This window comes from Melitaea cinxia, chromosome 10 (assembly GCF_905220565.1).
Source record: "Melitaea cinxia chromosome 10, ilMelCinx1.1, whole genome shotgun sequence".
Classification (NCBI taxonomy): Eukaryota; Metazoa; Arthropoda; class Insecta; order Lepidoptera; family Nymphalidae; genus Melitaea; species Melitaea cinxia.
In genome coordinates this window covers 13903786-13927510 of record NC_059403.1, presented here as the reverse complement: position 1 = coordinate 13927510, position 23725 = coordinate 13903786, and the positions used below count along the sequence as shown (strand labels likewise).

The 23725-nt window shown below is 32.3% G+C and overlaps 2 protein-coding genes and 1 long non-coding RNA gene across 3 annotated transcripts in view; 1 reads left to right on the top strand and 2 right to left on the bottom strand.

Moving 5' to 3' along the window:
• LOC123657313 overlaps positions 1–16576 on the bottom strand; it is a 36159-nt gene extending 19583 nt beyond the window's left edge. The window contains exons 1-3 of the mRNA XM_045592884.1: positions 16217–16576; positions 13752–13920; positions 1303–1415 (exon numbers count right to left, since the gene is read on the bottom strand). Of these exons, the coding sequence (XP_045448840.1) occupies positions 1303–1415; positions 13752–13920; positions 16217–16374 (440 nt within the window). The 5' untranslated portion in view covers positions 16375–16576. The remainder of the gene's footprint in view (positions 1–1302; positions 1416–13751; positions 13921–16216) is intronic.
• On the bottom strand, positions 98–724 carry LOC123657316. Its single transcript, XR_006743687.1, has 2 exons — positions 268–724; positions 98–215 (listed from the first exon to the last, which is right to left on the bottom strand). It is a non-coding gene; the product is annotated as an uncharacterized LOC123657316 (long non-coding RNA).
• LOC123657312 (Fanconi anemia group I protein homolog) overlaps positions 16493–23725 on the top strand; it is a 30932-nt gene continuing 23699 nt past the window's right edge. Inside the window, exons 1-14 of the mRNA XM_045592883.1 lie at positions 16493–16615; positions 17208–17315; positions 17408–17512; positions 17593–17765; positions 18138–18305; positions 18543–18653; positions 19064–19194; positions 19456–19655; positions 20083–20210; positions 20534–20748; positions 21354–21540; positions 21804–21980; positions 22579–22682; positions 23264–23421. Coding sequence (XP_045448839.1) covers positions 16493–16615; positions 17208–17315; positions 17408–17512; positions 17593–17765; positions 18138–18305; positions 18543–18653; positions 19064–19194; positions 19456–19655; positions 20083–20210; positions 20534–20748; positions 21354–21540; positions 21804–21980; positions 22579–22682; positions 23264–23421 — 2088 coding nt within the window. The remainder of the gene's footprint in view (positions 16616–17207; positions 17316–17407; positions 17513–17592; positions 17766–18137; positions 18306–18542; positions 18654–19063; positions 19195–19455; positions 19656–20082; positions 20211–20533; positions 20749–21353; positions 21541–21803; positions 21981–22578; positions 22683–23263; positions 23422–23725) is intronic.

The following is a 23725-nucleotide window of genomic DNA, read 5'->3' as shown; positions in this document are numbered from 1 at the left end:
CACGTGAAACGCAACATGTTTGTTTTTAGCCCGCGTGAATAGTAGCCTAGTTGGCCACGTTACTTGCGTATTTTTAGCCTTGTGGCTTTTTATCTGCTATTTAGTTTTAGAGGTACATAGTATGTAACAAAGATTAATTTTGTAATATATGGAACTAATTTTAACCTTCCTCGCCTATTTTAATGAAGCCTTAAGCAAAAGATATTATATTTAATCTAAATATAATTTTTGTAATTTTATTATGAAAGGTTTTAGAACAATATTTACTTAAATATGGATCATATAGCTAAAATTAATGAACGATCACAACGAAATAATTTTATTAGAGATTAGCTGTCGATTGCAACTACATTCGTGTTGTTGTAGAGCCTACGAGTATAGCCTTCCTCGATAAATAGGCTATCCAAAAGTATAGGATTTTTAAATTCCAATTATCAGTACTAGAGATTGGCGCGTTTAACAAAAGTAATTTTCCAGCTTTTTAATACAATGTAGTCATGTCTATGGCTATACGTGTTGTAATAGTAGGTACTAGTGACCCAATTTTTCCATGCAGCGATGAATAGCAATTTGTATAAAAATTATGATCAAGTCATGATCAAGTAAAGTAAAGCGTTTGCTGTGACGTAGATATACTCATGAAGTCATGATCTAATTATACGTCAATGCCGTCACTTATCTGTATTACGTCATGGTTATGGGTGGCAACTAATCAGTTTAAAAGGCTAATCTATAATATAAAAATGAGTCGCTGAATGTGTTGCTAAGCGCAAAACTCGAGAACGGTTGGACCGATTTCGCTAATTCTTTTTTTAAAATATTCCTTGAAGTACGAGGATTGTTCTTACGGAGAGAAAAATTCTAAAAAAAAAAATTAAATTTCCTGAAAAAGTCTAAAAACAACACTTTTCTATACTCCCATACAAAAGATTTGTGATAATACTTAAAAGTCAATTTGAACTTTAATACCATACGATAAAGTTTGTGTTAGGCGATACGAAGTTCGCCGGGTCAGCTAGTTAATAAATAAAAAGCAAAATGATAAGCGTTGTCAAAAATTATCAAATAAAGACTCCTTAAAAAAGAACTTTCAAAACTAAACTCACTAGAACTAAATTTCTTGTTTACAGTCCTCCGAAACGGCTTGACAAATTTTAATAAAAAAAATTGTGTATATATGTAAAGACTTGTAATACTTAGCAGGACTTTTTTAAATACCCTTAGGTGATAAAGGTGTCCCTATATGGATAGCAGAACCATGGTTGCCGGGGTAGATACTTCGTATATAGTGGTATGTCGCACCTGTCTTGCGTCACGTTATGCGACGTGTGAATGGGGCTGAGTGTGACGTCGGCGAGCGTGCTGAACAGTTGCGAGCTCGTTGACACGCGCTCATACTGACTATTGATCTCGTTCTGTAACAAACAACAACACTATATTTTAGCTTCATTATAAAATAAATATTTTTTTTTTACATATATATCAAGCGTACGGTCTGCCTGATGGTAAGAGGATACCGTAGCTTACGGACGTCAGTAAGGAGCATTGCAAACGCGTTGCCAACACTATTTCCGATTCTTCCCAGGAGCTTCGGATATTTTACTCATCACAGCAATATCACTGTTTGAAAACATTATCATTTAGCGGCATGTCGGGCTATTCCAAGCTTTGAGCAAGAGATTTCCTACTGTGAAAATTTTACACTTAAATAATTGTTTTTCATATATTCAAAAGTAAAAAACAAAGTAATTGTACTCGAGTAAAAACAAGTCATGCGTTAACATAAAAATGGAAAAAAATGATTCTTACTAACAAAGGTAAAAAATAAAATTTCGTAAGACATAAGCGTCAGTCATTGAGAATGATGTCATCTTAAAAGCTTCAATAGTGGCCGGTGTTAAGTTATTTCTTGGCTTCTTGCACCGCTAATCGAAACGCAATCTACGTACTTGTTGAGTCATAACTAGTACTCAGTCAACGTAATGGTTGTAATAGACATTTGCTCAAATGCTCACGGCAAACAATATATACACTACATAAACAAAGTACTACATAGCATATTATGGTGATGCTAATGATATTTATGAGGTATTTAGTGACAAAAAATGCGCCTTTACATATTTTTTAAAACAAGACAGAGACTGAGCTTGTCTTAGAGAGAAAGGAAGAGATTTAAAATAAAAGCAAATTAATAATGGTAAGTTTAGCTTAAAAATAATTTATTTCTATTAATAATTCCCAATGTAAAAATAATTTATACGTTTACAAAAGTAAATAAAACAGCTTTGTTACTTCTCAAATAAAGTTTACATAGTTACACAATTTTTTCGTTTGTATAATTTTAAGTTTATGGGAAAATTCAGTATTATCAGTGAAGCTGCGAGCGAACAACTAGTAAAACTATATAGATGAGGCACTGACCTCTCGATCTGACCTTTTTACATAATATCAAGAATACAACGGATCTGGTAGAATGCCGTTTCAGAAGTAGCCTCTACAAAAGTATTCGTATGTATTTAGTTACACACTACAAATAAATATATACATATTATGTTACATAAATGTTTGAGCAGATACCGAACAGTGTTTGACAAACTCAGTTGTGTGTGACCCCAGCACTATGATATCTACCTAGTTAACATGTACAAACTAATTGATGAATGTTTGAATTGAATTGGTCTGATGTAATTCCAAATATTTTACTTTCAGGGCCTGTTGCACCGGTTACCGTTAATGGTATTGATGTGTGATGGAATTCAACGTGTAATAGTTTATGACGTATTTTACTTATTTACTATTGAATTCTAATTTATTAATGGGATATTTCTAATTGCAGTAGCAAATCTAAAGGTGTTTTAATTAAGGTGAAACGCGCCCTAATGACCTATTTAACCTTCAGCGGTTAAAGCTTTTTAACAATTATGGGCAGGATAAAACTTATCAACCATCTGTGAAACAGCCCCTTCAAATCTGTATAGGATGTAATATTCACTTTAAATGTGATATTAATCTATACATATAATAAAATGGTAGGAAAGTCAAAACTGTACATTGAATATTTTTTTAAAAGAATACTTGGTGTGTAATCTACAATCGATACCGAAGCCAAAAATATGGTTTTTAGAATTTTTGTCTGTTTGTCTGTATGTATGTCCGGGATAAATTCAAAAAGTACCGCATGGATTTACTTCAAATTTGGCACAAATATGATTAAGAAGTCGGGTCAACATATAGGCTACATATTATCACGCTATCACCTACAGGGAACGAGCAGTGAACATTTATTTCTTCAACGCATTCTGTAACAACGTGTAATCTAACGACGCATATTTGAATGTTGTTGATATTATGTTAATAACCACGTTATAAGCTAGCTTCACACTATAAATGAAGACATTCTGTAGTATATTTAGTATCAGCATTGTACCCGTGCGAAGCCGGGGCTGGTCGCTAGTATTCGAATAAGGTGATATCAATATTCACTTTACATGTAATATTCAATTATTAGTCATATTTATTTATTTTTCAATTCATGTTTATCACGTTATTTATTGCATTATTTATTTGCAAAGATAAATAATATGACAAGTGTAATGACGCTATTAATAGATTAATTTATCAATTTCTTTTTTAACCAACTTCAAAAAAAGGAGGAGGTTACTCAATTCGACCGTATATATATGTTCAGGGATAACTCTGTCGTTTATGAACCGATTTTGATAATTCTTTTTTTTGTTGCAAAGGTGATATCCCTAGTTTGGTACCATGATAAGGAAACCAGGATCTGATGATGGGATCCCAGAGAAATCGAGGGAAACTCTCGAAAATCCGCAATAACTTTTTACTGGGTGTACCAATTTTGATGAATTTTAATTTAATCGAAAGCCGATGTTTATCATGTGGTTACATTTAAATTTCATCGAGATGTGATTACAACTTTTGGAGTAATCTTTGATAATGCGGATTTACTTGACTATTTTGTTCGTCTACCTACGTTGTATTACTTGTCGATATAATTAAAGTCGGTTTTTCTTCGTTTGCCTGCAAATAAAATTATTACTAGCGCATTTTTTATTTACGTTATAATTAATTGAAAATGATGATTATTTAATAATGTTTTTTCACTTGAAGAACCAAAACAAAATAAAATTTACTATACATCACTCACAGTGTTGCCAACTTAGTGGATTTTCCACTAGATCTGGTGGTTTAGACACCCCTTTTGGCGGGAAAAAATTGGCTTTAGTGGCTAGTGGATTTTTTAGTGGTTTAGGTTTGTTCCAGTTAGTGGTATGCTTCATAGCTTACCACTAAAGAATGATCTAGTATTTTTCTAGGATTTTTTTACAGGCACACAACAGGCAAAAATGGTATATTTTGTTGTGTAGGCAACACCGAACGAATTCAAGCCTGTCGGCTGTTGGGAATTCCCCAAAAATTGTTTATGAATTTCTTGAATGAACGTAAACTTTATATGTTCAACTATTGGTTAAGTTTGATTTGATTCGAAAGACCAAGTTGTTATTTATTTACTCAGTCGTCAGTCAGTTCAGTAAACAGTACAGTTCTCTTTTGTTTCGCTATCGTTCTCTAATCTGTAAATGATACTTACTTCTCAATCTGGCTTAAATTTGTTTTTAAACTGTTTAGCGCTGTAAAATTATTTTTGAAATAGTTTTAAATAGTATTTGATAATGCTCAAGCCACAGTACACCCAAAAGTTTCGAGATTGTTGGTAACGTGACGTTGTTACAGAGATATCGTGGTTGAAGTTTTGAGGTTCGATTTTTAAATCGGAAAAAATTAACCTACCACCTTTGAGGTTAGAATAACGCTTGGCTCCGGTGCTGCGGGAAGTGCAGCCCTTCCGAGGGCTGCCCTCCCTCCGCGCCTCCGGCTTAAAAAAATACTCTAGAGGTAAGGCAGACCAAGACCACGAGGACGTGGGTTGCTCCGATTCGGTTTTAGGTATTTTTCGAATTTCTATACCTATATTCTAGCACAAAATGTTACTAGTTTTATTAGAATATTATGTCTGACGCTTTATTTTGTTTAAAAGTGTCTATTTGTCAGTCGTTAAAGGTCAGTTCGTATCGTATTTTGATCTTGCAGTAAAGATCGTTTTCACGTAAATTTGTTCGAAAATAACGCGTAAAAGTCGCAGAATGGAGCATGAGTATACTTCCCGCAGCACTAGAATTAAGGTAGAGTCAGAAGTAACAAAAATTTAACCTCCCATAAATTAGAACCAAGGGCAAAACACATGAGTTCACGTTATTTTTGGCGTCAACTTGTGAAGGCCTATGTCCAGCAGTGGACTGTATAGGCTGTAATGATGAAATTAGAACCTGTGTGTCAGAGGCAAGACCTGTGCGAGTGGATATTAATCAAAAAACTTTTTTATTAATCAAAAAACTAATATATTATCGAACGAAAATTTTGTTTTCGAATGTTTAATACTACCTAGCTTTCGGGCGCGGTTTGGGTGGCGTTAAATTTGGTGATGAAAAATAAATTAAAGAAAAAACTAAAATATAAAAAAAAAAAATATTTTTAAAAATTCTTTATACAATAATTAATGTTACTTTTAATAGAGATTTTAAAAAAAATCATTGTGTATACTTGTTTTTTAATTGTTAATTTCGCGCTCGCACAAGTATTCGCTGCACCAGCCTCTCTGTGTCCTGAATCATTATTTATCATTTATCTTAAAAACTATTAACTTTATCAAGATTGTTAAAGAGAGCAATGTTATTAATAATTGAATTCTCTATAATTTGTTTCTTACAATTTTTTTTCTGGAATCAATTTAACAAAATTTATTTAAGCATGAGTCGGAGCATGTAATTAAAATTAGTTTTTTATCTGTTTATATTACTTTTTTGTTACTAAAGCAGAAAGTAATTCTATTACAAATTGCAGATGAAGCTAATTCATCAGAAGACGATCTCCTTTAGTAGTTATGTACTTACCTAATTGTTTCCTTTTTTTCTGTAGTTACATTAATTATTGTTTCCTGTAACTCAAATAATTATTATTTTATTTCATGATAATAATTACGTTGTTGTTGTTGTATTTTCAAATTATATTTAGGTAGGTAGCCGTTGTCTTTGATTTTTTTAGTGGAATTCTGGTGGTTTGAGAGGCCAATAAGTTTTAGTGGTTTCTGGTGGTTTACACGGCTTCATTTGGTGGGTTGGTAAAAATAAAGGTGGCAACACTGATCACTCATCATCATCACTTCAGCCTATCGCAGTCCACAGATGGACATAAGCCTCCACAAGTTCGAGCCAAAATGGCTTGAATTCATGTGTGTTGCCCATAGTCACAACGCTGGGCAGGCGACCGCGGGGCTGGCTTTGTCGCACCGATGACACTGCTGCCCGTCTTAGACCTGTGTATTTTAAAACCAGCAGTAAGATGGTTATCCCACCATCGGTCGACTTTTTTAAGTTCGAACGTGGTAGTGGAACTGTGTTATCCCTTAGTCGCCTCTTACGACAACCACGGGAAGAAAAAGGCTGGCTATATTTTCTTTATTGCCGTAGCCACACAGCTTCAATTTTACTATACCTTACTTGTGAATTTAAATTAGTGTTTTATAAAGTATTATAGTTAATAAAAACCTACAATAGCTTACGCAGTTCTTTGTATCTATATATCTATATTTACATATAATAAAATAGTAGGAAAGTCAAAACTGTACATTGAATTTTTTTTTTTAAAATAATACTTGGGGTGTGATCTACCATCGATACCGAAGCCAAAAATATAGTTTTTAGAATTTTTTTTCTGTTTGTCTGTATGTATGTCCGGGATAAACTCAAAAAGTACTACATGGATTTACTTCAAATTTGGCATGAATATTATTCGGGGAACGAGCAGTGAACCTTTATTTCTTCAACGCATTCTGTAACAACGTGTAATCTAACGACACATATTTGAATGTTGTTGTTATTATGTTTATGTTATAATTAATCTTATATTAATCAATAAGCTAGCTTCACACTATAAATAAAGACATTCTGTAGTATATTTAGTATCAGCATTGCACCCGTGCGAAGCCGTGGCGGGTCACTAGTAATGTATTAAATCTGAATAGTATCGGTTTAACATGACAAAAATAGATTTACAAAAATTAAATTACCATCAATTAAATTATCAAAAGTTGGTATAATAAAAATATAAAAAAAAAAATTAACAGGATGAATTCAGCTGAAAGTTTTAACTTATGTGTGTTTATGTTCGATATCTAGACAACATTCCTTTATAGTAAGTTAATAGCGAGTGGAAAGGTGTCAATGACCTGCGCTGGTGACTGCCGATACACCACCGTGGTGTCGGTTTCAGTAAATTTAAGATAACTACGCTTTATAACAATATAAAATAAATTTATTATTATATTATAATTATATTATATAGAAATAAAACTTGTTTTATAAAAATAAAATAAAACAATAACACCTTAAAGACCGAGATCTTAAGCCTGTGGCGATTTTAAGAAATTAAAAAAAAGATTCTAAACCTTTCGAACACTTTAAAATAATAAGCAATAATATTAATTTCAGCTTCGTTTTCTAAACGTAAAACTACAAATTATATCAACGAAAATATTGATTTAATTAATAATCTACTTAGCATATTACCTAGAAATTATAAAAATTCTAAGATCGTAAATAATTCGATTGATAGGTTATGTAAAACTGACCTTGTCCGAACGATTCATTTGTACTTTGTAGACTTCTCGGAAAACCAGCGTATTGATCGCGTGGCTGTTTTCACTCATCAAGTCATCACCATAGTTACTTTATAATAAGACGTACCTACCTCACATGGTCGAATCCTCGGCGGTTTAAATTTAATAAAACTAGGTCAAGATTGTATTCGTGAAACTTAAAATTAGGTATTCTACGTTTGTAGATGTATCGAACTGCTTTGTACGACTGTTAGGACGCAGATGGACAGGAATAATAATGTCCATATGTCTTGAGAGGGATATTTAAAAATAACCGCAGTGGGAGTATGATTTCGGTTATATTTGGTTTTCTTATGAACTCTTGATTTTTGTGATATTAGAGAAGTTTTTAATGTATATTATCAACATTATTTTGAAAACTTTATTAAGGACAAAATTATAAAACTTCCACAAATGATTTCTCGTCGTTAATATTATTTTAAATACGCAAAGAATTCAGTTTCTTTAATTTTTTCATATATTTTAATTGTAAATAAGAAAACATTAGTCCACTTGTTTTTTATAAAACAGAGAAATTACTTTTAAAATGTAATTAAAGCGCAAAACTAATTACTACTTACTTCACCAATAACATTTTCAGTAACTAATAGGAGCATGTGTCAAAAGTATTTTTGCTACTAAACTTTAATTAAGGACAAGTTAAAAAAAAAATGTGACGCGTACCCAATTTTGTTTTAAATAATTTATAGACAGTGATTTCATGCCTACTACAACTTCGCCTGCATTGTTTGTTATAGTAACTGTATTTTATGTGCAGATAAAATAAAATGAAAAAGATCGGATCGACAAAATACTACTACATTACTACAATTTGTGAAGTAAAACTTCTTCGCACACGCTTGACTTGGGTAATAAGCTGCTGAATGCGTGACAAGAGCGTTACAAATTGTGATCGACCGAGGAAACTTTACATTAAACAAAATACCATAGCAATATTACTTTACAGAAAAGAGTCACGCGTTTTAGAAATTACAATTAGGTGACTCAAATGAAATACACATACCTAGGCTGTAAGTGTTCCGTGCAAGGCAAACAAGACTTAAGTGATTTCATTTTTATAGGTTGGCCTATTTTGCATATTCTTGAAATTTTTTAAACGAAAATTTGAGTTCAATACGAAATATTTTATAAGGTTCTAGATTTTATCGGTCAAAGCGTAGGTGTTATCAAGATCGGAGAACGGATGCATGCAATTTGTTTATAAATTAGGATTGAAATAATGGATAATAGGGATTCCATTACTAATATGTCTATTCATACGCTATGAAAGCAGGTTTATAGGAATATAACGTACAGCCCTAAAACCAAATCTTATAAAGAAATAAGACAAAATGTATTTGGACTTTTATATAAATTATTAACATTAGAGAAAATATTTAGTTATTATATTTTCAGATTAGTATTTCATTAGACAATAAATGAGGAAATACTTTTAATTTAAATTAAATATAATATAATTTTCTTAGTTAAAAAATTGTTAATAATTTTAGACAGCGACCACGTAAATAATTTAAAATATCGGCTACGCTTTATACCGCGATTCCCGATTTTTCGGTTACCTACATTGCAGACGCAATAGTCATAGAGGAATCATTTCAAAATGACAATCGTCGACCTGAATGAGCAAAAATACAAAAAGATATGTATGCTTATTTTAAAATTAAAATACTGTCTTATTAATACAAAATATATGATATAGAACAATGTAATTAATTATTCGTCATCGAAAACTGGTTAGTAATAAGTTTTTTACCAACTCACTACATGATAATTATAATGAATTATTTACTAAATGAATTCATAATCAACGAAAACGTATTATTCAACCTTGTTTGTATGATTGCATCTCTATGTACATAATTATAAGCCAAGTCAGTAAAGGGCGAATCCGACCAAGAGTTTCATTCCACTATAGTGTTTTAAAACATGTCGAAAATCTTGTTTCTAGCATTGTAAATCATTGTGATTTATTTATTTTTATAGAAAATTGCTCTTTATATTAAACAATATACCAAAACACTCAATGTTAAAAGTTTAAGCATCTACCTACAAAAGGCCTGAAGTTTAGTCCTGTGATAGATATGTATATGGGCAGATGGATAAAATAAAATAAACACAACAATATCTCAGTTGTTGGGAAAAACGTAATATGCGGGATAATTGTATTAAGCTGGTTTAACTGGGGTGTACACTTGACTAGGGTATTATATGTAAATGTTATTGTTACCCTTTGGGTAAAGAACCCCAAAAATAATTTGATGCTCAGTTAGATTGTTATCTGCACATTCATGAATTCCAATTTGGATTTAGATCTAAGTTATCCACGGAAAGGGAATTCCTGAGTTTAAAGCATGCTGTCAGATATTAACCCAGACAGAAGAACTCATGTTTATACCAGCTTCTTGTATCTATTGAAAGCATTGGATCGTTTCTTTTTGGCTCCCAGATTTTCTCGTTGCTCGACTCCAGTAAAGATCACGTTTTTTAAAGTTTACTGTACTAAATTTGTTTGATTTAAATCGTTTTATCTTGGATTGATTAAGCAATGCTAAAATTTACAAACGATTATATATCACAGAGAGACGATCACAGCTAAAAAATATTGCCCTCAAGCAGTGTTGGGATTTTAAGGTGGGCAGAGCTCCTACGGAGGGTCGGGATAGGGTCGGCAACGCGCTTGGGCCGTATACTTGTTTGCTGACCTATGCGTTTAATAAAATATGTAGTAAAATTTTAAGTTAGTAGTAATAAAAAAAAGCAGAGTAGCAGATTTATTACAATCACAATATCAATAGTGTCTTTGGTTAATTTTAATACCTAATACAAAGCTCGAGTTTATCCTGTTTCAAATAACGTTGCATCGCTGCAACAGACAGCTAACAGTAATATGAGAAAATAGGAAGCACTTATTAAGCGTGGGCGTCTGTTAAGTCAAATGATTGTTATTTATGGAGTACTATAATTGCTATTCAATTAAGGCCCCATTTAAAAAGAGCAGAGTTTAACGAACTTGGGTGCGTATTAGCTTAACTTACATGCATTTATATGGTAATCGTTATGTATAGTTTTGGAAAAATTATATATCTGTTTAAATTGAATCTCTTGGTAGGATGATACATTTTTTATTTTATTTACAACTTTTTTGCCATCCTGGCAAACAAACGTACGGTGCGCCTAACGGTAAGCGGTTAGAGTAGCCTATAGACGTCTGCGACACCAGAAGCATCTCAAGTGCGTTGCCGACCGTCACCAGGAGCTCTGGCTACCTTACTCATGACAGGAACACAACACTACTACGTGAGAGCAGTATTTCCCCAGACGGACTGCTCCAGATTTCAAGCAGGATACTTCCTGCTGTGATCTGCTTCAATTCCTGCTTTTCTTGAACTTTCCGAATAATACGAATTCATAGGGTTATTTTGTTACAAGCCGCAAGCAATTTTGTTCGCGAATTTACATTTTGACTTTATTTCCTCTCAAGAAAAGAAAAACAAGGTAGGTATACAAAGTAGGTGAATTGTTATGATGCTTGTTATGAAATTTAAATTACAAATAACACAAAGAGCTCTATAGATACGTTTTTCGGATCACTGGCTCGCGACCTTGCGCATTGGCGGCTTAGTTAAACTGGCAACATGCCCGGAATATTATACTACACAGGTGTGACGCGAAGTCAAACGTGTTTAATAACATCGGTGTTACATTTATTCATCTATCAAATTAACAATGACATTGTCTGTATAACTTAAATACAAAAGCTTCACGCTCAACGAATCCTAGCAGGTTGTGTATCACGTGTTGTTGATCCGGAGACAACACATAAACAGCGAGACCATGAAAAACATTCACATGACCGATACAAATATTTATGTTTACATTTTAATATTCGTCATTGAGAATTGAACTCACGACATCGGGCATCAGCCATTTGATATCCAGTCACTTACATGTCGTTAATATACACTTACAAGTAAACCTAATAACTAATGGTAACTTTTTGACTATATCACATATGAACGGTAAAATACCAGATAAACGACTAATTTGACGAAGACCAAAAGCTGTAGTAGACAACACTTCAGCCTATAGCAGTCCACTGCTAGATGTAGACTTCCCCAAGTTCACGCCAGACATTATTTCGCGAACTCATGTGTTTTGCCTCATAGTCACCACGCTGGGCAGGCGGGTTAGTTGGTGGCAGGGCTGGTTTTGTCTCACCGAAGACTTTGCTGCCCGTCTTTGGCCTGTGTATTTCAAAGCCAGCAGTTGGATGGTTATCCCGCCATGGGTCGACTTTTTAAGTTCCTAGGTGGTTGTGGAACTGTGTATATTAATATACCTAACATATATACATCATGTATTTACGAAAAAAAATAGCCGTAAGAAATTCGCCGGGCAGCTAATTGAATATAAGACCAAATAAAATTTGTTATCTATGGTCATAAGCATTTAAATAGTGCATTTTGTAATTATGTAGTTTAATGTTGATTAATCGTAAATAATTTTAAATAATTTTAAATGTGATGTTTCTATTTACAGTCACGAATAGATAAACTGATAAACTTCGTTAAGAAATTATATTTTCCTTACTGTAAGGCAATAAAAAAGATTACGAATATGAAAATTATGTTTATATTGCTAAACGGATACGGTTCATTACTTACGTTTACGATGTAGACTTGCGAGGGACATAAATAAATTATTGTACGGCGATCGTTATCAATTCGATTTGAATGATCTAATACAAAAATTATTAATCCATTAATGCCAAACTATAACGATTTTTTACGTCAATTAAATATTTAACAAATTGCTCTACGAAATGTAAATAAGTATCGAAGTTAACATTTATATAATAATTCGAAATTCAAAATGATAGCCTGTTAACGATCTAAATTTTTTACATCAATTAAATATTGAACAAATTGCTGTATGACATTTAAATATCGAAACGTTTTATTACTAGTATTTTTCTACTTTTAATATTATTTAAAAAAATAAATTTAGGTTTCATTTTTGTGTTTAAATAAAAGATAATGTACTTATATAGGTATTTGTTGCATTCCGTGTTTTACCACGTAGCAAACATGCGATATGACCTTGAATTGATTTTAAATGAGATAACGCGTAGTGGTATCACTTTTCCTACATTGATTAAAAATATAGCATTCTCTCACGGACAGATGTTTAGAAGTAACATCTAATACTATATGTAATACAAATAATTGAATTACCTATGTGAATTACCTTAACTATCTTTAAAATTTTCAACCGATTTCTAAAAGCAAAATGGTTATTTTTATTTATAGATTTTTCTTTTAGGTGTGTATTATATTGTAAAGTTAATTCTGAAACCTAATAAGTTTCAGTTTAAGATTACATAGACATATTATAATTTATTTAAATTATCGATACCGAGAATATGTCGAATAGTCATTGAATGATTAATTTTGATCCTTTTATGGTTTTTCAGAAAACAAACTAAAGGAGAATATTTAAGAACATATCTAAGAATTAATTTTGATCTATTAATATTTTTGTCCTAATTTCAACACCTTCATATAATAATATAATATGTCACAAAAGGAAATAACTGTCTAAATATTACAATTCCACACCTTTGGTTTCAGTAGTACAATGGTGAATCATTGCTTATACGTACAACAGAACAAACACACTTGCTAGGAACTTGACTCTCATTGTATCTATGTATTTATTCGCATCACGTTCTTTAATCTGAATTTAAAAATCGAAAAGGAAGAACTTCATAAAAATATTTACTTAACAGTTATGCGCGAGAAGTCGAGAACTATCGAATCTCGCAATTTAAACCTGACCTTGAAAATGTTTATATTTTCCGATAGTAGAGATTTGGTAAGTAATGGGCTTTATAGACTTAGAACTTGTGTTGGGGTTTCAAAAACACACAAAAGACAAAACAGGCAACGACGTCAAAAGACCAGTCAAACAATGTCATAAATGATATCTATAATACCTGGTAAATTTCTTTTCTGTGTCCCCTTAGTCTGTCTAAGCTTTCTTCTGAGGAGTAATCAGATGTTTTTATGAGCTTTTCCGACTGTCGCGTTGAATGTCTTGTGCGGTGCGCCGGGGGGGATTCTTCTTCTACCTCCTGTACCATTTCCACCGTCTTTTCAATTTGTCTGAAATAATTAATTTAATTCAATTTTTTTCTTTACTGTGTGTGGTTTATAAACCTCTATTAATGCCTTACATTTGTACAAGACAGTTTTCACCATAGCAAGCTTGTAAAAGAGGGTGAAATTTCATAATACATCTTATTGACACTTTAAAATCTTACAAACAGACTTAACAGCAGGAGGTAATGCTAATAGGGCTGTTTCATCTCAAATAATAAACTACAAATTAGCTAACATTTGTGAATATCACAAACTTTTTTAAATCTGGTAAATAGCATTATCAACAACCAGTAAAACAGGCCCTAATAATGTTCATACTAAACTGAAAAATAAGTTTTTTTTTTGTTTGAAAGAATACATTTTAAAATAATTATCTATAATTAAAATGTAACTGATACTGACTGGTTATACTTAATCACTATGTGACATTTCTTATGTATTGATAACAGCACTTTCATGTATACTAAACATCACATTTTTAACGTTTATAGTTTTAAAGTCTACTATTAGTAAATGAAATGGGCTTTTTTTTTAAATTAACTTTTCAATAGCTCAAAATAATAATTAAACTTAATAACTACTTCAAGCTTAAAGTTTTTATGATTTACCAATATATGTACACGTATTTTTGATTTTTATTTTAGTCAAAATTTAAATGAACTACTAGCGTGTTTAGTAGTGTCTATAATTTTAATAATTAGACAATCAATGACCGATTCCTATAAATTTTATTAGTTATATATCCTCAGTAACTTTAAATGATCAGTATGTTAATAATATAAAATATGCAATGTTATCGGTCAACTGATTTTGTTTATTTCTATCTTATTTATTTTAATCAGTTAACAAATTGCCAATATTAATTATATACAAATATAATCAAATAATGGCTGCTGAATATAATAATTACACTAATATTTTTTCTTTACTATGACACAAAACAAGTAATGACTATATACAACTTTGTAATTTTTACTTTGGTAGAACATTTTTAATTGTCAAATTGTTTGCTTTATCTTAATATATATAAATCTCGTGTCACAATGTTTGTCCTCAATGGACTCCTAAACCACTTAACCGATTATAATAAAATTCGCACACCATGTGCAGTTCCATCCAACTTGAAAGATAGGCTATATTTTATTTTGATATATTAATTATTATATTTAAGAAAAAAATAAAGAAGGCGGTACAATGTTCGCCAGGTCAGCTAGTATGAAATATAAAAAGGAAACTATAAATATAATTTTATTGTAATGTATTGAAGATTTGTTACTTTTAATTTTCTATGAAGAAACATTCACTCTACAGTTCACCATTCACACAGACATTATTGTCATAAATGTTTAAAAGATATTCCATGGGCAGATGATTAACTTGTTTTACCATTTATATAGATGACATAGTTACTTATTACAAAACAAACCAAGGTTGTTACATGCTTTTGTGTGATCATGTCGAGGTAACCAAAGCTGTAAAACCATGGTCGACCTCACAATTGCCTTCCATGACATCATAAAACAAACTCAACGTAACCTCTAATATTATAAACCCAGTTTATCTTCTAAATCTTGTGTAAAAAACGACTAAATTAAATATGCGTAGTATTCGTCATATAATTAGTATATTTCTGTTAATTTAAGGTACAAAAGTTTTAAGGATGCATGTTTAATTTACCACACATGGTAGATATTACTCTACCTGTACTGTTTTTTACATAATTTAACTATGTAGCAACTTATAGATAATATGGAATGTACTTACTAGTACTACTGGAGTATCAATTGAAAGTTAAAATTGATGTTTGATTCATTTTACATTGAGTATTTTTAATACTGTTGAATGAGTATGAAAACTGCTCCATATAATACATGTATAAAAATAAGCCTGCTATTTTTGAGTCATTAATTCATAACAAAATATTGGTTTGCATTCAATGTGTGTAATGTTTTTAGTTATTTATATCAAAATATTGTAGATGTATGTTTGCATCAAGCAGATATTCTACAAATATGTTGATGACAATTTAAATGTAAATAAATACTTTTGAAATACACGTATATGGTTATAATTACAATGTCATCAGAATTATCAATTACTTTTGGCTGCGTTATTGAATTATTATAAATTACTATATTTTAAGTAGGTATATACTATGGAAAATTATTTTACTGTGTCGTTAAAAAGCTAAAATACATTTATCATTTATAATAGATAGGTTTGAATGAGAAATCGAATGCAGGTAAATAATAATCTACTCAGTTGTTTTGTTTGTTTACAGTCAAATGATTGAACTCACTTGATCGGAGTACTCCTTTTTATAGGAGTTTTCCTTCCAGATTTATGGTGTACGTGTTCTTCACCCTCAGTACAGTTCTCACGGTCGCAACTGGAACGTAAGAAGGGTGTTTTCGACCGGGACCTTGACCTCAATTCGCTAACCGTCGGGTTCTCCATTATTAGAATATATTCACACTATTTAAATTATAACACAATCACTTCCGCATGTTTAAACACCTTAAGTAAATCCAGCGCTCTGCACAAGTTCAAATGTAAATTAAAAACGGACTAGTACATGCCGATTATTGCACAAGAAATCTATTTCTGTGGCTTAGAGCAATGCCGCCAAAATGTAACGTTACGTCTTGTCTCACACAATTTGAATGTTAACCTAATCAAGAACAGTTTATTTTTTGCAGTTCTATCTATTCACGTAAATGCATTGTACAGCGTTGACTTGTGCATACGAAAAGTTAACAAAATGATAAACATCTACGATAAACGTGAATTTTGTAACGTCTCTTGGCTAAACATAAACTGTGATGACGTCACTATCAAAGACGTTACTTTGGGCCTGGGTTGCCATGGAAAGAATACCTAAATAATAATATAATTTATGAAGTTTATTTTTTCGAGAATATTTAGTTTATTCAAGAGATGTATAGATATTTGTTCAAGAAATGTATATATTTAAAACAGTTTTATTATCAGGATCTAATAAAAAATGTACAATTTAGTTTATCAAGTTATATTTTAAATATATAAATCTATCCAACATTATACCTTAAGCTTAAACATACCAATCACTTAATTTTTTTTAATGTTCTAAACTTCTAATTTAAAATACTAAAATACCAAAAAAATATGATTAAACGGTAATTTTATGTCATAATTATGTCAATGTGTCAGTCCTAATGTCATATCTGGACTGGAGTTCATTGTTTTGAAAACTGTGTTTAAATAAATTGGCGGCATTATAATTAAGTTTCATTCTTTATATATTATAGAAGAATAGAAGAATGGAGGCGACTAAAATTTTTACCAAGATAAAAGAGTTAGGTCATAATATTAGTGATCGCGAAGAGTTGCGTAAATTTTGCAATTTAAAACTCGGACAGGTCTGTTCATTTTTCCAACAAATTCAGTAATTGATAACGTATTAATTTTATCTCGAGTGTATTAATTCACTGTTAATTTTTGTTTACAATAGGTTTTGGAGCACTTATCTCGTAGAATATTAAACAACGATGGTGCCATTTTATTGGACTGTATTTTTAATGGTTTACCAGAAAGTAATTGCAAGATTAAAGTTAAGGTAATTTAGTTTGCAATAAGCTTAGAACAAGAAACTTGAAAAAGTAATAATTAATGATGATTTTTTTTTTCATATTTTAGGTAATTGATGTAGTTCTCGAAACAATGAGGAAAGAATCTACGTCTCTTACTCACTGTGGCGATATAGTAAGCAGATTGTGCTTAGAATTGCCAAGATTGCCGGCCGAACACCTGGTAAGATGGAGCAGTGATAGTGTACAGTCCATTGTGGAAGACAAAGACGTAAATATGATGTAAGTGACGTTACTAATACATTTTTACCACGTTGTTATATAGTAATTCATATTGTACTGTATTTAGAATTATTTAGTTAAATCAGTAGTCTTATACGAAAATTCTAAGTAGTGAAAGCTTACTTTCTTTATGTTTAAGGATTAAAATGATATATTTTTAACATTATTATTGTTGTGAAAACTCATTATTTATCTTTATGTAGATCAAGTTTTAGACTGTTATTTTTATTATGTCATAAAAGATTTTCAATTTTGCCAATTGTATGTAAGAAAATGACAAATTAAGTTAACAGACAAAATTGTAAGGTATTGCAATAACAGATAATTATATAATTTCTGTATTTCTAATATTTATATGAATTAATGTTACAGCTGGAGAGATATACTTCCAGAGTGCTTAAATGCTATATCTTTGCAAGACAATGTTAAACATTGTGGCTCGGAAATGTCTGGAGTGGAATATAAAGTGCAGTGCGTACACACATTGTGTCAATGTCGCTGGACAGAGAAGCAGTTAGTACAACTAACTGCTATGTTTAAGTATGTATTTTTAAAAAGTGTCTTACTTTGTAAATCATTTATAAAATATATGTAGTACTAATTTTACTTTTTTAATAGATGTGCAGTTTTTTTTTTACCAGGCTTGTATGGGAAAGGAGTTATAAAATAAAATATACAGATAAAATGCATTTGTTAAATTTAAATAATTAATGGGTGATACTAAATCGGCATAAAAAATATCCCTAAATAAAACAAAAAATAAACAATTTTTTTCAGGGATATGCAACTAGCACGCACCGATCACAGACAAGTTGTAAATAAAATTTGCTCATACATAATTGATATATCGCCAGAGGCCTTGCCTCCACTTGTTCATCAACTGCTAAAGTAAGTGGTCATCTTATCTTAAAATCTGTTTTTTTCTTTTAGTCATAAGAAAAGTAATAATGTGCATTTTTTTAACTACCATATGTAGTTATGTCTAAAATATACAATGGAATAGAAAAAATGTTCTTTATTGTACACCATAAGATATAAAGATCGATAAAAAAAAAAAAAAAAAAAAAAAAACAAAAAAAAATGCACAAAAGTCAGCAGCCTTATTGTAAAAGAGCAACTTTTAGGCAAAAAACATAGTTAAATAAAATGTGTTTTAAAGGGCTATACTTCTTATAATTCTACCAGTTAAAGCTTCTTGAAGTTAGAGAAGAAGGATATCCTTCTTTATAATTTAAGGCTTTGCCTTCTTTTTTGAACCCTTGCAATCACAACTGGTAAATTATATGTACAAATTACAGATTATGCAAGTTATATAATGTAGAAGTAGTTCTTTCGCACTTGAGTCATTACTTCAACTTGAGACTCTACAGTAAGTTGGAGCCTCCACCTCAAGACTCAGAATCTACGACCATGGATGTTGATGACATAGGTAACTAAATCTCGATTTTAACTTGATTTATTTAAACAATATACATTTATGTAATCTGGGATAATGTGGATGCCACGATGCACAAACTCGTTTTTGGGTGACATGGTTAAAGAACTATGATAAGAAAAATTAATTTTCTTTTTAAACTTGTTACTTGCGGTTGTGGGTAACTTCTGAGATCAGTGCATTAAAATTATCAAACAGTCTAAAATTATTGTCAACAATTGTCTATAACAAATTCTGATCATTTTTAATTCACAGTTCAACACAGTCCCGCAGAGTTAAGTAGATGTCTGTCCACTTGTCTCTATCACATATCGCAGGGAGCGGCCGAACCTGAACTAATCCGGAAGCACATTAAACAATGGCCTAAAACGCAACTACTACGAGCGCCTTTCCTCATTGATTTGTCCTTGGCTTTTTCCGACAAAGGAGCTGATTTTAGATCGGTTTGCTTAGATGTAAGTGAATTTTTCTATTCTCTATTTCTCTGCGAGTGTGCATGTATGCGTGTGCAATGTGGATGTCGTCTACGTGTACGTGTGAGTGTGTGCGCGTGCGCGCGTGAATTTGTACCTGTAGTTGCGTGTTGTTTATGTGTACGTGTGTTTGTGCAAGTGCATATGCGTGGGCGAGGGTTTATGCGTGTGCGTATTCTGGGCGTATTTGGGTATTTGTAATAACTTAGATACAACAACTACCTTTTACGGTATCTATGGCCGGTAACGTCGTTTCATATTGATGTTTGTTATAATTTGCGCATGTGTTGGTATGAAGTATTTTCGAAAGTAAAGCAATACTACTTTTTTGAACTTACTTGAATATTGGTATTGGATACTATTAAAACATTAAAGAACTTATTAATGTAAAACTATTATTATTTTGAAGGTAATAAAGTCAGCAATAGAGCTTCGAATATTGGACGAAATAAGAAGCAAAGAGTCCGCGTGGGTGCGCTCCGTGTTGCCGCCAGATGTTGATATTGTTAATGTACTAAAAGTACTTACCACTGAAAGGTAAAATAGGAAAATATTAACGTCTCTAGAAGAATAATTTTTAAGAGCTAAAAGTTTTTAATTTGATATATATTCATATACATATTAGAAGCGTTTAAATAGTTCTCATTAGCAGTGTTCACTGGCTTTTATGACATCATTGTTGTCATTTCAGATGCTGGTTCTAATTTTATGTAATTATACAATATTGCATTAGGATAATTCTTATATAATTATATATAATAACAGAATATTTAAAACACACACACACACACACACACACATATATATATATATATATATATATATATATATATGTATATATATAAAATTCTTATTTTCAGTGCCAATCATCGACAATTGACAGTACTGGGTCTTATCAACCTAGCATTCTCACTACTCTCTGTACCCCGCATCAAGCCTACTGCTACCGCGTGCTGGTCTCACGGCAAGCTTATACTAGTGCGGCTTTGTAAAGCTCAACCGGAGACTGCTGGTCATATATTGAGTCAACTGTCTGATAAAATGTTCGGAGATTACACACAGCATCAGTACACTGGTATGATTTTAGGGTATTAATTTGTAATCTAATTTTATATTTTGAGAGCTATGCTTGCTTTTCCTCTACGCAAAAATATTCGTAATGATGAAAAATAAAAGGCAAATGAAGGTCACTAACGTAGCTCTCAAAATCTGCACGCTAAAGTGGCAATGGGCAGGCTATATTGTTACGAGAATTGATAACCGATGGGGAAGGAAGGTTCTCAAATGGCAACATGATCTCGGTAAAAGGAGCAAAGGCCGCCAGAAAACTGACGACCTGAAGAAGGGAGTGGGAAGCTGCTGGATTCAGAGGTAGCAAGACTTGATGGAGTGGCGAACATTAGGGGTCTTATGTCCATTGCATATTAGCATCAGTAGTGGACTATTAAAGGCGGATGGATGGATGGATGAAATTAGCTTATAAAATTCTATTGATTGATTCAGCCTTTGACTACCCACTGTTTGCTCGTTAGATTAATGAAATTGACTACCCACTGTTGGACATAGGCCTCTTCTCCATTAAGGAGAAGGGTCGGGACAATCCACCACTCTCCTCCACTGCAGGTCGACCGATATAATATTTATATATTATTATAAAGTGATACAATGTGTCAATTCCAGACTGCCTGTACCTGTTGTGCAAGCTAACGCCCGTGTCGGTGGAGCGCTGCTCGGCGCTGGTGCGCGTGCTGGAGGGCTGCCAGCCGCCGGGCGCGCGCGTGTACGGCGCGGTGCGGCCGCTGCTGCCCTTCAGCACGCGGGTGAGGGACGCGCTCGTCATGGTCTGCAGGAAGGGGCTGTACTCCAGGTGCGTACTCGTTAAGTGTACATGTGCGTGCGTGCTTTCGTGCGTGCGTGCGTGCGTGCGTGCGTGCGTGCTTGAATGCGTGCGTGCGTGCTTGCGTGGGTGCGTGCTTGCGTGCTTTTAATTTAATTGAAAAAAAAATATGAATGATTAATGTTTATGTTTAGAGATTTTAACTTACACATCTAGATATACGAGTAGACGTCATTATTTAAATTTTGAGGATAAAGAATTGTTAAAAATATTTAAACATATTTCTGTTCCAGGGATTCTGCATATCGCTGCTTGGCGTTATCCGGATTCTTAACGGTTCTGAGGTATATGAAGCTATCGAGAGATCTTCAATCGAGTCAGAATTCAATGAGCATCAGTGAGCAGTACAGCGCCAATTCTTATCTCACTCAGCTCACTGTGGACATGCACGCTACTAGTCAAGGAGTTGCGTATGTATATGGTTACATATAAATTTAAGCGATAAGCATCAAAAACTTCACTATTTTATTAGTAAAGAGAGCATAAATGTTTATAAAATGAATAAATGTTGTGAAAAGATGTTTGAAATTGTTAAGAGTGATTTATTATTATACCTACCAAGACACGAAATGACATAAATAACTCAGAGAGAGGAGGAAGATTCATGTCTGATTTTAGTGCACAGTAAATGAATTTTAAATTCAATGCTTAACTAAAATTTAATGTATATTTTTTCTTTGTAATATGTCGTTTCACTAGTGCTTCTAATTGCGTCTTGTATGTAAAGTACAATTCATTTCATTTACTTTGATTAGAAACATTATTAGCGTCTTCGTTGCGACAAAGCCAGCCCTGCGAGATCACCGACCGACCTGCCCAGCGTGGTGACCATGGGCAAAACACATGAGTACAGCATATATAGCATATATGTAGCCATAATGTCTGGCGCGAACTTGGGGAGGCCAATTTCTAGCAGTGGACTGCAGTAGGCTGAAGTGAGAAACAATGACACAATGTGTACAATTTAATGTAAAGTTTATATAAGTTTATGTATTAACTTTTCTACAGGATCACGTCCCGCGTTCGCAATGAGACAATATGTTTGGAAGTACTTTCGATTTTGCGTCGGTGTCTCGTACAAGACGCTGCTGTCAAGCAATTACTTTACACAGGTGAGTTAAATCGGAATTTACTTTAAATAATATTTTTGCTCAATAGAAAATTATACCATAAGTAGTTTTATAAAGTAAATATAAAGAATATTTATATTACTTCTGAAATTAAACTTGTCCTGAGAAAATGACAAGTCTTTACCTAATATTCAAAAAATGCAGTAGAGACGAACAGAAATGCAGGTACAACATAAACACGATATTTATGAGGTAGGGCACAGCAAGAAATATCTTACCTATGATATAGCCCAACTGTTCTAGGTGTTCAAAGGTATAGTAATCGCATGTCACCGGGCGGACCGTGCACTTGTTTGTCACCCTAGTGCTATAAAAGAAACGAACAAGCAGATCACAATAAATGTATGTGTGGTCTATAGTATAGACCATATTTTAGTCTATGCAAACATTAGTAATAAGTGGTCATTATACCCACGATCAATAAACATCCAGTTCCTATAGCACTTCCAGTGCACTACCTATGGAACATTACAGCATGGAAAATTTAAACCCATATATTAACCTATATATGGGTTTAAATTAACCTATTAACCTATAAAACCTATATATTATAATTTTTACAGAAATGTATGAATGTACAAAGGACAAGCCGGCTCTCCACGAAACCATATTAGAACTATTCTATGAACATTTGAATAAATATCTACCTGATGAAAATGAGACTTCTCCGTTATTGTTAGACAAGTGTGTGCAGTTGTCTAGTATGAGTGCTACACTTACTGTGAGTTGTACAAGTTAATTTATTATTAAATAAAGTTTAAAAAGCATTTACTACAAGAATATATAAACTTGTATTTAGTAAGGTTTATTGTATATGTAGATATGACGCCCACTAATATGAGTGAGTATATGACACTCCTTATGGTCTTAGATGCAAGGCTTAATTAAGAAAATTCTTATGAGATTTCTTCATTGTATAAAATGAATATGAAATTCAATCAATTTATACTCAAGAGCTATTGATTATTTTAAATTCATAGGCATAAATAATATATTAACAGCCTAGTTACCGAAAGTAATCAGTT